Source organism: Equus caballus, chromosome 4 (assembly GCF_041296265.1).
Source record: "Equus caballus isolate H_3958 breed thoroughbred chromosome 4, TB-T2T, whole genome shotgun sequence".
NCBI classification, from domain to species: Eukaryota; Metazoa; Chordata; class Mammalia; order Perissodactyla; family Equidae; genus Equus; species Equus caballus.
In genome coordinates, this window is record NC_091687.1 from 9,488,052 (window position 1) to 9,504,263 (window position 16,212).

General features: G+C 37.1%; 1 protein-coding gene across 1 annotated transcript in view; it reads right to left on the reverse strand.

The window, feature by feature from the left end:
- LOC102149580 (uncharacterized) overlaps positions 1 to 16,212 on the reverse strand; it is a 67,407-nt gene that overhangs the window by 2,168 nt on the left and 49,027 nt on the right. Inside the window, 8 exon segments of the mRNA XM_070265490.1 lie at positions 781 to 828; positions 1,081 to 1,128; positions 1,470 to 1,517; positions 1,897 to 1,944; positions 2,324 to 2,371; positions 2,763 to 2,810; positions 3,069 to 3,128; positions 6,956 to 7,285. Of these exon segments, the coding sequence (XP_070121591.1) occupies positions 781 to 828; positions 1,081 to 1,128; positions 1,470 to 1,517; positions 1,897 to 1,944; positions 2,324 to 2,371; positions 2,763 to 2,810; positions 3,069 to 3,128; positions 6,956 to 7,285 (678 nt within the window).

Here is a 16,212-nt window from a genome sequence, read left to right on the forward strand (position 1 = left end):
GAGAAGTGAGTAAGTGTATAAACTCTTGAGTCAGATGGCCAGGTTGAAACCCCAGATCCAGTTGTGTGACATGGTGCAAGGGAATTTTAATTAATTTTAGCTCATTGACCTCTTATAAATGGGAAAAAATTATTATATCACCTCATAGGAGTATTTTGAGATTTAAACAAGAAAATGCATGTAGAACCCAGAACAATGGAAGCTCTCAGTACATGTCAGTTCATGTTATTAGCTACTAGCAAGGACCAAATACTTAAAAAAAAAAAACTAGGTCCTGGCCTGGTGGCATACTGATTAAGTTCATGCTCCACCTCTGTGGCCTGGGGTTCGCAGTTTCAGATCCTGGGTGCGAACCTAGCACTGCTCCTCAAGCCATGTTGTGGCTGTATCCCACATAAAATAGAGGAAGATTGACAACAGATGTTAGCTCAGGGCCAGTCTTCCTCACACACACACAAAAGAAATCTGGAAGCAACTTGATATGACATTTTCCTCAGTCATCAGAAACAAAAGATGCACAATCGTGTGAAGTCCATTGTTGAAATAATTCCAAGAGCCTATCACTGCACACTCTAATTTACAGTTGTCTCATCCGCAAACCAACATTTGCTATCTTAAAGTGACTCCTAGGAAATGATGGATTGATTTAAGCTATCACTCATTCCCCTTTTCAACATACAGCCATTCTAGTTTTCTACCATATGTAAGGGACGCTTAAAATCTGAACAGGAAGAAAATATTGCTATAGCATGACATAGAGGGAAACCTACAAAAACTTACTGCTTTCATCTTTCAGACAAGCTTTGGTAGAATTAATATCTGTGGCCTCTAGAAGAAATGAGAGAAAGTATTAGTCAGTTGTTCATGTCTATTACTTGACAAGGGATATATACGCGTGTACAACATATACACACATATGTATATAAAATTTGTCAACAGAGAGACAGGAAAGATATCATTAAAAATATAACCCCAACCATTCCAGGAATAATTGGGCTTGTCTCCTATGAACCAGGATGCTCAAAAGTAATTGATCGGGCCTATAGCATGTCATGAAGGCAGGCATATACACAAACTCACCGCTTTCCTCTGTCAGAGAAGCTGCTATAGAATCAGTAGTAGTGACAACTAGGAGAAATGAGACTGAGTATTAGTCAATTGTCCATGCCCGTTATTTGATCGTGTCTGCATAGAGACACTATCAAATGTATATATATATATTATATATAATATATATACCTATATGTACGCAGACACTATCAAATATATATATACATTATATATATGTGTATATAATCTGCTGACAGACAGAACAGACAAGCATTAAAAATATGGAAATTATGAGTCCAACAATTCCAGGAATAAGTGGTCTTTTCTAATTTAAGACTGAGAAGTTCAAAGGTTAAGTTGATCAGGAGGGAAGAAATTGCTACAGCATGATGTGAAGGCAGGCATACACCAAAACTCACCACTTTCCTCTGTTCGGGAAGCTGTTGTAGAGTCAGCAGCACTGACAACTAGAAGAAATGAAACCCAGTATTAGCCAATTGTCCATGCCCAGTATTTGATCGTGTCTGCATAGATAGAGAGATAGAGAGATAGATAGATAGATAGATAGATATCTCTATGAAGACACGATCAAATGTATATATATTGTATATAATATATATACCTATATGTATGCAGACAATATCAAATATGTATATATTTATAATATGTGTATAATCTGCTGACACACAGGAGAGACAACATTAAAAATATGGAAATTATGAACCCCACAATTCCAGGAATAACTGGTCTTTTCTACTTTAAGACTGAGAAGTTCAAAGTTAAGTTGATCAGGAGGGAAGAAATTGCTACAGCATGACGTGAAGGCAGGCATACACCAAAACTCACCACTTTCCTCTGTTCGGGAAGCTGTTGTAGAGTCAGCAGCACTGACAGCTAGAAGAAATGAAACCCAGTATTAGCCAATTGTCCATGCCCAGTATTTGATCGTGTCTGCATAGATAGAGAGATAGAGAGATAGAGAGATAGATAGATAGATATCTCTATGAAGACACGATCAAATGTATATATATTGTATATAATATATATACCTATATGTATGCAGACAATATCAAATATGTATATATTTATAATATGTGTATAATCTGCTGACACACAGGAGAGACAACATTAAAAATATGGAAATTATGAACCCCACAATTCCAGGAATAACTGGTCTTTTCTACTTTAAGACTGAGAAGTTCAAAGTTAAGTTGATCAGGAGGGAAGAAATTGCTACAGCATGACGTGAAGGCAGGCATACACCAAAACTCACCACTTTCCTCTGTTCGGGAAGCTGTTGTAGAGTCAGCAGCACTGACAGCTAGAAGAAATGAAACCCAGTATTAGCCAATTGTCCATGCCCAGTATTTGATCGTGTCTGCATAGATAGAGAGATAGAGAGATAGATAGATAGATAGATAGATAGATAGATAGATATCTCTATGAAGACACGATCAAATGTATATATATTGTATATAATATATATACCTATATGTATGCAGACAATATCAAATATGTATATATTTATAATATGTGTATAATCTGCTGACACACAGGAGAGACAACATTAAAAATATGGAAATTATGAACCCCACAATTCCAGGAATAACTGGTCTTTTCTACTTTAAGACTGAGAAGTTCAAAGTTAAGTTGATCAGGAGGGAAGAAATTGCTACAGCATGACGTGAAGGCAGGCATACACCAAAACTCACCACTTTCCTCTGTTGGGGAAGCTTTTGTAGAATCAGAAGCAGTGACAACTAGAAGAAATGAAAGCAAATATTAGACAATTGTCCATGCCCATTATTTGATGGTGTCTGTATAAATATAGGTGTATATATAGAATATGCTGACAAACAAGAGAAACAGTCACTAAAAATATGAAAACTTTGAACCCCACAATTCCAGGAATAATTGGTCTTTTCTACCTTAACCCTGAGAAGTTCTAATGTTAAGTTGATCGGGAGAGGAAAAAGGCATATGGCATGACACAGAGGCACACATAGACAATAACTTACTTCTTTTATCTTTCGGAAAAGCCTTGGCAGAATCAACAGCAGTGACAATTGAGACGAGAACTAGAAGAAACAGGAGCAAGTATAAGTCAATTATTCATGCCCATTACTTGACAGTGTGCGCATCTGTTTATATGAGTATGTGTTAATGCGCACACACATACAATCCAACGACAGAGAGAGCAAACTTAAAAATCTGAGCTCTACGGTTCCAGGAATAGTTCATCTGATTCTATATAATTCAGTAGCTCTGAATCACGTATAATGTTTCTGCACAGGAAGATGTTGACCTCCATGACGAACACGTTTATTTTCTTCTTTATCACAACTGGAAGGTAATATCCAGGACTATCTTTCTTTCCTTCTGTGTTCACAGATCCCAGCACAGTGCCTCCTACAAAGGAGGTGTTGGAGAAACACTTGTCGAATGGAAAAATAAACAGCAAATGTGGCTGCTCTGCAGTCTTCAGCACATGCTGCTGACATGAAGAGTGGCTACCAAAATCAATTCATCAAATCTTAGAATCCGCAACAGAATCTCATGGTTGAAAGAATTGGGTTTGGGCAAATATCCCATTGAAACAATAGAAAGCATTCATACCTTTTCAAACCATGCCTATTCCCATATTCTCAACTCACGCACACGATTTTCTGCAGTTGTGTTGTCTGTGGACGTGACAACAATATGAATAAAGCTAATAGCTATTGAGTGATTATTACCGTGCCCAGCACTAAGTTAAATGCTTCACGCATGTTATCTCGTTTAATGCTCCAGTAACATTGACGTGAGTTTTATTTCGGAGGCCTCCTTGTCACAAAGGAGGGAATAAGTTTGGGAATGTAACTGACTTGCCGAGAGTCATCCCAGAGATGGCAGAGCCAGCATTCAAAGGATCCTGTGGAGAATCAAGTGAGATAGAGCATGTGGAAATTACTTTGTAAAAATAAACCATAGAGGGTCAGCCCTGATGGCCTAGTGGTTAAAGGTCAGTGCTCACTGCCTTCGCAGCCCAGGTTCACTTCCTGGCCAAGGAACCATATCACCTGTGGGACAATTGCCGTGCGGTGGCCGTGGCTGACACAGAAGAACTAGAACAACTTACAACTAGCATATACAACTATTTACTGGGGCTTTGGGGAGGAAAAAAAAAGAAGAAGACTGGCAACAGATGTTAGCTCAGGGAGAATTTTTCCCTGCAAAAATAAGAAATAAATAATAAGCCATAGAAATAGAACATAATCAGGGCTAGCCTAGTGGTGCAGCAGATAAGTGCGCACGTTCCGCTTCGGCAGCCCGAAGTCCGCTGGTTCGGATCCCGGGTGCAGACATGGCAGCGCTTGGCATGCCATGCTGTGGTAGCAAGTATAAAGTAGAGGAAGATGGGCATGGATGTTAGCTCAGGGCTGGTCTTCCTCAGCAAAAAGAGGAAGATTGGCAGCAGTTAGCTGAGGGCTAATCTTCCTCAAACAAAAAAAAAAAAGAAATAGAACATAATCTATAGAGAAACAGCATAATTCCACCATTGTGGACACGAAAAACATCTTCTCTTCCCAATATCTTAATTATTCTTAGAAAATGAGCTTTTGTATTACAGGAGCTCAGCATTGAAGTGTAATTCTTTCCTAAGGTAGAAGGATAGGCCAAGTCCTATTATATAAAACACGAGGTGAAACTTAATGTACAATGTAAAAAAAACAAGAAGGCAAATACACAAAGACAAAATTGTTTTAAAGATAATTGACTGTTGGATGGAAGAAAATAGAGTTGAAACAACTCTTTTGGTTTATCCTTGTTCTACCTGATGCATTCTTATCCATATGAATAGGGTTCTGGTATGAAATTTTGTGAACTCCATGAGCTGTTTTCTTTGGAGGCTAGAAAAACGGGTTTGAGGTCTAAGATTTGGAATAAATTCCAAGAATGAAAGTGCCAGCATAATCATGTCTAGGTGTTACAATTTCTTCAAGGATTGAATTTAATGTGTCTTAAAATTCTCCTCCTTTTCCTCAAAGGTGACATTCATCAAAAGATAAATAAAACTCTTTTATCACCATGCATTGATTGAGGTAAAACAATAAAATAACACTTTTTCATAATAAAATCTGTGTATGTATCCTAAGTTCTGTCTCTCAACCAAGCTTGGTTAAAATCTTGGACCAGACTAGTTTTATCTTCTTCAATCTTCTTCAAAATCCCTTCACTGATTTATGATTCCAAGTTATATTCTTAGTTTTTAGCAAAAACAAAAATTTCCAAGAAATAGCATTAGAAATTTGCCATTGATTGGCATTAACAGAAATGTCCTTATCAGCTTTGTTGCCCTGAGAAGCCCATGGAAAACATTTGCTTCAGAAATTAGGCACCAAGTAAACACATTCTGAACTGGAACTTTATGATAATCATCACCATGGAACTTACCGTACTTCTTATTTTCCCCTGATCACTAGAAAAATCACAACCTGACAGGACTCTTCTGTTCAGTGGTTATATTAAACTTGTGATTTGCATATCCACTTCCCCTCTGTTTCTTAGTAGTAGAAATAGTAAATCAGGGCTGTTTTTAAAATCTTACGTTAGTGAGTTTGGGGAAAGGATATTAAAAAATGCTATAAATACATAAATTAATACATCCATGTTAGGTTTTCAAAAGCAAATGTTTCCACTGACATTATTTCATTTGCTCTTCATCATGGCACCAGGAGAAAGTCAAGGCAAGTGTTCGAATATAATTTGGCCACTGATGAAACTATCGATCAGAGACTGACTTCAGAAATTCGGACTGGTACACAGCAGAGGTCTTCCCACATTTTGTTATCTGCTTGTTCCCCACTGCTTCCAAAGGGCTTGTTAACCACACAGAAAAGTACAAACTGATTCCTTCTTATTTATAGGTGCTCTGAGGCCTTTGGTCTGTTGTGATCATATTTAGACCTTACATCCTGAGTCTAGAGAGTCTGGACCACCGTGAGGAACAAGGCCCATTCAGCTCTCTGCCCACACTGTCTAAATATGTGCAGGATCTGCCTCAAAGGGACTCCTTTGGGACATCATGCCTGAATCATGAGTGACCCTGACTGATTAGGAAAAGAATGTACTCTCTTACAATAGTGCATCCTCCTTGGGAAAGTAATTCATCCCAGTGTGCTAATCCACACATCCCTTCCAGACCTCCACAGGCCAGTTGTCCAATAAATGTTTTTTGAGCTGCATTTACCAATGGCAAGAAATAACATTCATTGTATAGAATGGAAGAATGTATGTACATATTAGCCTCACCCAATCTCTAATTATTAAACGATACTTCACAATGGTATATAAAATACAAATCTGGAAACCCTAAGACCATAATAAACGTGCAACCGTCAAATTACTTGATTTTCTGTTGAGCCATGAATTGGCTCCATCAAATGAACACCATTTTTTCACATAATAGCTATATTTTGAGTTTGTACTCTGAGTATGGCAAGATGAAAACTGAGGAGAACATTCCTGAAAGACATACAATTGTACTTATTTCCTGATCAAATAAGATCATCAAAAGGGGAATCTCGTTTGAGAATTTCTTGGCTTCTGAGTTCTTAGGTGCTTTCACATAACTTGTTTCATTTAATCCTTCCATCTACCCTAAAAAAATACCACTGAGACCTTAATATTTTGGTTTATTAAACTGAGGCTTACAAAAGCTAAGGAAAGTTTTCTTTTTTATGTTCCGAAGCCTTAACTATTTTAACTCTATGGGGAAATAGAGGGACATTTATGCTACCAATAAATGGAACGAGATTTAGGAAACATTTATATTTCTTCATTTTTCATTAATACTTGAGAGAGAAGCTGGGAAACTTTCCTTTGCAAAAAATTGTTCTGGGATGTTATACTTACATACACATACCTTGAATCACTGAAGGAAAAAGAATCTCCTGGTCAACCCCTCCTTTATTGTTCTCATGTTTGACGATACATTTGTGTTCTTTATCCATTGACTTTTCAGTCACGGTCAGCCAGCTGAGTTTCATGTATGTGTTATCAGTCTTCATGGTATGTCCCTCCTGGGATTCCAGAATTGTATTGCCATTCTTTTCTTTCCAATATACCTTGATAACATCAGGGAAGAATTTATCAAGAAGACAAAGATATGTCCCAGCCTTATGGAGGTTTATTTCAGCAACTGAAGGAAGAAAAATAATTGGTTTCGGGGAAATGTCTGAAGGAAGACGTACACCTGTGGGGAAAAATGGAATAGCAATTAAAAAGAATCATGAGAGAAGTGCAAACATTGTGTGGTTTGGAACAACCCACAGCATAGTAAAAGGAAGTAAAGCTGCCCTTAAATTAGTGCTCACCATGGCCTTTCATCCACCATAGCCTGGGAGGTATTTATTGTTATTTTCAGTGGGGAAAGAGTTTCCAGAGGTCATGTTACTTGCCTGGAGTCATGGCTGGTTTGTGGCAGAGCCTGGATCTCAACTTAGCCTTTGTTCTTTCTCCACATGCTAAGATAGGGTATGACTTTTAGCTGTCCCATGCCAAAGCTTCTAACATTGATTAACACATGTATTTTTCTAATTGTCATTTGTTCCATCACTGTGGAACATGTTTTCAAGGTGGGTGGGTAGGTGGTAGGGATGGGGGAAGGGATCAAGTAACTTTGATGATCTCTCTACACGTGAGAATGTCTGGTCCTTTCTAAAGTACTTCCCTTTTCCCATCCCATGAATTTTGTTATTTATGCTCTTTGGCCCAAATAACACTTTGTCATATTCTGGTTGACTCTTCTTTTTACAAACAATTTCTCTGTAGCACGTGATGCTGTTTAATAGAATTTTACCCACAGTAGATCTTCTTTCAAAATTAGAGTCAATTCTCTCAACCCTGCTGCTGCTTTATCAACTAAGTTTATGTAATGTTTTAAATGCTCGTTGTCATTTCACAGTCTCCGGTGTCTTCCCCAGGAAGAGATTCTATCTCAAGAAACCAGTTTCTTTGATCATCCATAAGAAGCAACTCCTCAATCATTAAACTTTGTCAGAGATTTCAGCAATTCAGTCACAATTCAGGCTCCACTTCTAATTCTTGTTCTCTATTTCCACCACGCCTGCAGGCACTTCCTCCACTGAAGTCTTGAACCCCTCAAAGTCATCCATGATGGTTGGGAACAACCTCTTCCAAACTTCTCTTAAAGTTGATATTTGACCACTTTCAATGAATCATGAATGGTCTTAATAACATCTAGAATGGTGAATCCTTTCTAGAAGGTTTTCAATTTACTTTGCCCAGATCCATCAGAGGAATCATTATCTATGGCAGCTATAGCCTTGTGAAAGATAATGTCTTAAATAATAATAATAAATAATAAATAAAATAAAATAAATAATGTCTTAAATAAGTCTTAAATAATGACTTGGAATTCAAAATTCCTCCTTGATCCATGGACTGCCGAATGTATGTTATGTTAGCAGGAATGAAAACAACATGAATCTCGTTGTGCATCTCCATCAGAGCTCTTGCGTGACCAGGTATATCGTCATTGAGCACTAATACTTTCAAAGGGATGTTCTTTTCTGAATAGTAGGTCTCAAGTGTGGGCTTAAACTATTCATTAAACCATGTTGTGAACAGATGTGCTGTCACCCAAGTTTTGCTACTTCATTTAAGAAGCAAAGGGAGAGTAGAATTAGTGCATAATTCTTAAGGGTCCTAGGATTTTCAGAGTGGTAAGTGAATGTTGGCTTCAACATAAAGTCATCAGCTGCATTAACTCCTAACAAGAGAGTCAGCCTGTCCTTTGAAACTTGAAGCCCGGCATTGAATTCTCCTCTCTAGTTATGAATGTACGAGATGGCATCTTCTTCCAACATAAAGCTGTTGCATCTACATTGAAAGTGTGCCATTTAGTGTAGCCACCTTCGGGAATTACCTTAGCTAGATCTTCTGGATAACTTGCTACACTTTCTACGTCAGCACTTTCTGCTTCATTTTGCACTTTTATGTTATGGAGATGGCTTCTTTCCTCAAACAGAATGAATCAACCTCTCTTAGAGTCAAATGTTTCCACTGTAGCTTCCTCACTTCTCTCATCTTTCATAGAACTAAAGAGAGTCAGGGGCTTGATCTGGATTAGCCTTTGAGTTAAGGGGATGTTATGGCTGTTTTGATCTATCTAGACAGCTAAAATTTAATCCATATCAGCAATAAGGCTGTTTTGCATTCTTCTCAAGTCTGTGTTCAGGAGACTAGCACTTTTCATTTCCTTTAAGAACTTTTCCCTTGCAGTCACAACTTGGGTAACTGGCACAAGAGGCCTATCTTTTGGCTTATCTCAGTTTTGGGTATGCCTTCCTCATTAGGCTTGTTCATTTCTAGCTTTTAATATAAAATGAGTGACATGCAGCTCTCTCTTTCACTTGAACACTCAGAGGCCATTGTAGGGTGATTAATTGGCCTAATTTCAATGTTGTTGGATCTCAGGGAACAGGGAGGCCCAAGGAGAGGGAGAGAGATGGGGGAAGTCAGTGGAGCAGTCAGAACACACACATTTATCAATTAACTTCACTATCTTATATGAGCCTGGTTTATGGTGCCCCAAAACAATTACAATCGTAACATCAGAGATCAATGATCACAGATCACCATAACAAATGTAATAATAATGAAAAGCCTTAAAATACTGTGAGAATTTCCAAAATGTGACAAGAGAAACGAAGTGGGCAAATGCTGTTGGAAAAATGGTGCTGATACACTAGCTTACCTCAGAGTTGCAACACACCTTCGATTTTTATAAAATGCAATATCTGTTAAGTGCAATAAAGCAGAGTGCAATAAAATGAGGTATGTCTGTGCTTGTGGATTTGATTTCAGCTCTTCTCAAATAGATTTTGGAAATAGACACTTGAAATAAATGACGAATAGTTTGTACATTATAACTTATTTCTTTTTCTGCCCCCGTGGTTGGTTGATAGTTTAGTAAGGTCTAACTCACATATGACATGGGAGTTGGGAGAATATGTTTACAGATCCTAGCTCAGTGGTATAGACCCAAAACAGGCAGAATTCAAATAGACTGAAAGTGTTAGAACACAAGGTGAAGCTCTCTTTGCCCAAACAATCCATTGGAAAACAGAAGTCGCCTCATGTTTAAGTCCTTGTGCAACCTCTCATATTAAAAAATGCTCTTCTAATACTCTGCTGTGAACAAGAAATGCTACTTGGAGAAGATCTCCACCTCAAATGAGCTCAATTAATGCTAGTTTTGGAGCTAACACTGGTGAAAGAAAATAAATAAATTGAACACGGATTTGGTAATATTGCTTGGGAATAAAATATCAAATAAATAAAATACGTAAACTTCAGTACAAATGTTTCAATGCAGAAATACCACATGGACCTCACATCTCCACCTCTAGGGACTCACAATTGTTCTAAATACTTAAGTCCTTGTTAATGTCCTCCTTGGTACCTCAGGCCGAGAATAGAGTCCAGGACATGGTTGGAGTGAGAATATTTACCCACTAGACTAATGGTTTTTGGAATATTGGGACTTTTTCTAGCTTTATCTTCTTCCCCCACTTATCTCCAGTAACCAGCACCAAAACTGTTTTCAATTAGTGTTTGCTGACAGAATGAATGAGCAAATGAGATGTAAAAGCATGTAGACCTTTTCATGGACTTTGGAGATGAAATGGCTTATTGAGCTTACAAATTCCCTTAAAATGGGCCATCCCTAGCTAATTCGACACGAGTTGTGAGAGCATAAATTTTGACTGATCTCAGCCACCCTCTAAGAAGCTACAGTAATATCAAGTGAGATTTGTTGATGTTCTCTAGTCATTTACATTAAGAATTAACGTTTTGCACTGCTGTTAGGGATGAGATGAAAACTAATAACAGGTTTTGCAAGTTATTGTGAGAAAGGAGCACCATGTTTTATCCCAAACTATAGAGAAGAGTTAATTAATAAAAGTGTCTCTCACTGAAAAATTGGTCTACAAGAACATTGTCTTGCACCAATAACTTATAACAATGGTTTAGAGATATGGTCCAAAAAACATCTAAATTGCTAGCCTGAGTCTATCACTTTTTGAGTGTGCATTCTAAAAGTAGAATCGCAATGAGCTTACAAGCAGGGACATGAACAAACCATTTACAGAGTAGTTTTGTTTTCCTATACAGTGACCAGTAGCCACAAACTTGTTGTTCATATGCTGAGGTCAAGTATGTGGCAGTCGGATAAGGGTGATTCTAACTTGTTTTTTCTAAAAAGTATCTATCAGTTGTTCATTACTATGGGAAAAATAGAAAAATGCTACTTACCAGAGGGAATCATGATGAGCTTAGTCCCTTCTCCAAAGTTCTTGATCCAACCTGAGCTATCACACTGGTTACAGCTTCTACAAAAACTCAACCTCTTCCTAAGTTTCATGATGTAACTGACAATTAAAAAACTGTGTCCTGGCAATTTCGTCTTCTGGGTTCCTTTGGAAGCCCTTGAATACAAGTTTTGCGGTGTCAGATATTTCATAAGTTTTCCCCAGATAAGTCAACCCAAACTTCTGTTTTCCACCAAGGGATTAATCATTGAAAATCATTGATAGAAAATGGAAAGAATAACAGCAGAAAAACAAGAGATCAGGCCCAACTGGTCAACCAACTGTTTTTCTAAATCACTAGGAAACGCATTCAGAGAATTAAGATGTTCTTTTGAAATTTCCAGGTGTTCAATTGTGTTGAAACTGCTCAGACATTACATCAAAGGAAAGGCGCTTTTGTTCTAACAAACACTAGGGTTGCCTTGTTAGCCGTTTTGGGATATATTTCTAAAAGCAAGAAACTCTTCAGTAACTGAAATGAAAATATACCAATACAAATATACTTGAGAAATGTGAACAAATTTCTTCATTTTTAGTAAAGCCACTTTTACCATGTGTCAATATGATTCCTTACCCAGCAATGCCAAATAAGAAATAGATTTCTGTGATGAGATTACTTTTCCTGGAATAAAAGAAGAAATTTATATAATTTTATCTGCTATGAAATATTAGATTCTCTATTTGAAGCTAAATTTGAGATGACATCAAGCATCTTTTCTGGTCATATGATACGAAAGTAGAAATCAACTAGAGAAGAAAGCTGGAACAGTCACAAATATGATACTGAATAATTATTGGATCAAGGAAGAAATCAAAACAGAAAAAAAAAATCTAAATGAAAATGAACATGAAACTCAACATACCAAAATATATGGGATGGAGTAAATATGCTAAATGTTTATAGTAATACAGGCTTATTTCTAAAAACAAGAAAAATCTCAAATAAACAGTTTAACGTTACACATAAAGGAACCAGAAAAAGACAAATAAATGGAGCCCAAAATCAGTAGAAGGAAGGATATGATAAAAATCCCACTGGAAGTTAATGAAATAGAGACTAAAATGAAAATGGAAAGGATCAATGAAACTAAGCTGGTTCTTTGAAAAGATAAACAAAATTGATAAAATTTTACCTTGCTCTAAGAAAAAAAAAAAGAGAAGGCTTAAATAAACAAAATCAAAAATGAAAGAGGAGAAATTACGTCAGATATCACAGAACTACAAAGGATTACAAGAGAATACCGTGAAAAAACATATGCAGACACATTAGATAAACTAGAAGAAGTGGATAAATTCCTAGAATCAAACAACATTCCCAAATTGAATCAAGATGAAACAAATAATCTGAATAGCCCAATCATTTGCAAGGAAGTTGACACCATTATCAAAAACCTCAGAAAATATAAAACTCCAGGACCAGATGACTTCTCTGGTGAATTCTACGAAACATTCAAAGAAGATTTAACACTCATCTTGCTCAAACTTTTCCGAAGTATTGAAGACAAGTGGACATTTCCAAATTTATTTTACAAGTTCAACATGACCCTGATACCAGCAACAAACAAAGAAAACACAAAAAAAGAAAATTACAGGGCAATATCGCTGATAAACATAGACGCAAAAATTCTCAACAGAATTTTAGCAAGTTGGATACAACAATACACTAAAAGGATCATGCATCATAATCAAGTGGGATTTCTTCCAGCATTGCAAGTATGGTTCAACATCCATAAATCCATCAGTGTGTTACACCACATTAACTAAATGAAAAATGAAATCACATGATCATCTCAATAGATACAGAGAAATCATTTGACAAGATTCAGCATACATTTGTGATAAAAACTCTCAGTTAAATGGGTATAGAAAGAAAATACCTCAATATAATAAAGGCCATATAAGTAAAACCCACAGCTAACATCATAGTCATTCGTGAAAAACTGAAAACTATTCCCCAAGCACAGGAGGAGGACGAGATGCACGCATTTGTCACTCTTATTCAACATGGTATTAGAAATCCTAGCAAGAACAATTAGGCAAGAAAAGTAAATAAATGGTGTCCAAATTGGAAAGGAAGAAGTAAAATTGTCACTATTTCTGAATGACGTCATTTTATAGAGAGAAAACCCTAAAGAATCCACCAGAAAACTATTAGAAATAATAAATGAAAAGAGCAAAGTTTTAGGGTACAAACTCAACATATAAAAATCAGTTGTGTTTCTATACACTAACAAAGAACTAGCAGACAGAAATCAAGAATACAATTCCACTTATAACTGCAAGAAAAAGATTAAAAGACCTAGGAATAAATTTAACCAAGGGGGTGAAAGACCTGGACACTGAATACTGTAAGACAATGTTGAAAGAAACTGAAGAAGGCACAAAGAAATGGCAAGATATTCTGTGCTCATGCATTGGAAGAATTAACATACTTCAAATGTGCATATTACCTAAAGTAGTCTGTGGATTCAGTGCAATCCCAATCAGAATCCCAATGACTTTTTTCATGGAAATAAAACAAAGAATCCTAAACTTATATGGAGTAAGGAAATACCCCGAGTAGGGAAAGCTATCCTGAGAAAAAAGAACAAAACTGGATGTGTCACATTCCTGAATTCAAAATATAATACAAAGTTGTAGTAATCCTAACAATATGGTATGGCAGAAAAACAGATACACAGATCAACGGAATAGAATTGAAAGCCCAGAAATAAAATAGCATACCAATGGACAGCTAATCTTCAATAAACAAGCCAGGAACATACAATGGAGAAAGGAAAGTCTCTTCAATATGTGGAATTGAGGAAAGTGGACAATCACATGCAACTGCACCACTCATCAAGCCATGCATCTACGTACAAAGTAGAGGAAGACGGGCACGGTTGTTAGCTCAGGGTCAGTCTTCCTCAGCAAAAAGAGAAGATTGGCAGTGGATGTTAGCTCAGGGCTAATCTTCCTCAAAAAAAAAAAAAAACTGGGCTGAGGACATGAACAGACATTTTCCCAAACAAAATTTACAGATGGCCAATAGGCACATTAAAACATGTTTAACACTACTAATTATTAGGGAAATGCAAATCAAACCTGCAATGTGGTATCATCTCACACTCACCAGAATGGCTGTTATTAAAAAGACTACAGATAAGTTTTGATGAGGCTGTAGACAGAGGAAACCCTCATACACTGCGGGAGGGAATGTAAACTGGGGCAGTCAGTTCTGAATACAGTATGGAGTTTTCTAAAAAATTAAAAATAAAAATATCCCATGATTCATCTATTCCACTTTTGACTATTTATCCAAAGAACACAGAAACACAAATAACATGATAGCTCTGTAGTCTTGGGCAAGTTATGTCACCACCTTTTCCTCATCTATAAAACGGGAGCTCACGGGGTTGCCTGGAGAGTAAACAGGATGATGTGAGCAAAGCATGTAGCCCTGTCCCAGATGCACAGAAATGCCCAGGACGTGGTGGGATTATTGTTTCACCTCAAAACTGGGCAGATTGCAGTAGATGCTCTCCAGGGTCTACATAAAGTAGTAATTATGGGGAGTTTTACCGTTTCTGGAATCAGGGGTGTGTGTGTTGTAGCCAAAGGAAGAAGCCTATGCTGAACCAGGGGGCAGGGCGGGCCAGGCAGCAGGAGCAAGTCCTCATGTTTTAGCACCATGTCCTCAAAAATGGCAAGACAGGGCATTGCGAAGGATCAATATTTTGATGAGAGGACAGTGGATACTATTTTCTTTCTTTTATCTCCAGTTTATAACTTTATAACACTGAGTGTTGAATAAATATTTTTTCTTAGGAAGTCATTTGTCTTTTATTAGAATTAGTCACCCCATTTTTAAAATCAAGTCTTAGGTTTACTAAGGAATCACAGAAGCTTAGACACTTAAAGATGAAAGGCGAACCCATCCTCCCACAAGCCTCCTTGTTTCTCCTTTTTAAAGATGGGAAACAGCTCCCAAGGTGACCCCTTCGATATTACAGGACCGTGAGCACTGAGGCAGGATCAGGACATCCCTCCCTCCTTTCTAGTGTGCGCACCTTTCATGGAGTGAACCCATCATTTCAAATTTAGCAACGTCATCCAGAGAACCCAGGACATGTCAGGCACAGGGCCAGGCCCTTTCATAACACTAACCTCATGTTTACAACCAGTGAAGATAATGAAACTCTCTGAGGCCACACTCGTATTCTCAGTCAACAGAGGATGACAGTCGGGCTCCCTGGACGTTCCTCGCAAAGGTCTCTTTAAAGACTTAACCAAGCCCAAGATTTATCAGGTTTAGGGGTACTTTCTTTTAAAGAGTATGAAAAGACACCATCCAGTGTCCATTCATAACCCCATAAATAATTCAGAGAATGAAACAAAGCTGTACTATAAAGGGATTGTAAGAATTTGGTTTGAAGAAAAAAGAAGACATTGAGTATGATTTGTCTTAGGGATGTATGCTAAGTTAGGAAATAGGAAGAATTTAGAATGAAATGTGTTCTAGGCATTGGTGTTGATGGTGCTGTGGTTTCCAGAGTGGAGTATGTAATACATACATGGTTGTATGGGAAGAATGTTGGAACTAATATTTGTATGTGTTTTTATCACATATTTTTAAATGGTTTATTTTGGTGTATGTTTTCTAATATACATTATGCATCTCTACCATACTTCTTGTGACTTATTATTTAGTAAATAAATAAATGTACATATATTGAATGTTTATTCATGAATAAAATAAAGCTAACAAAATTTTCTTAAAAAAGAAAAAGCAAGGAAACTCGCT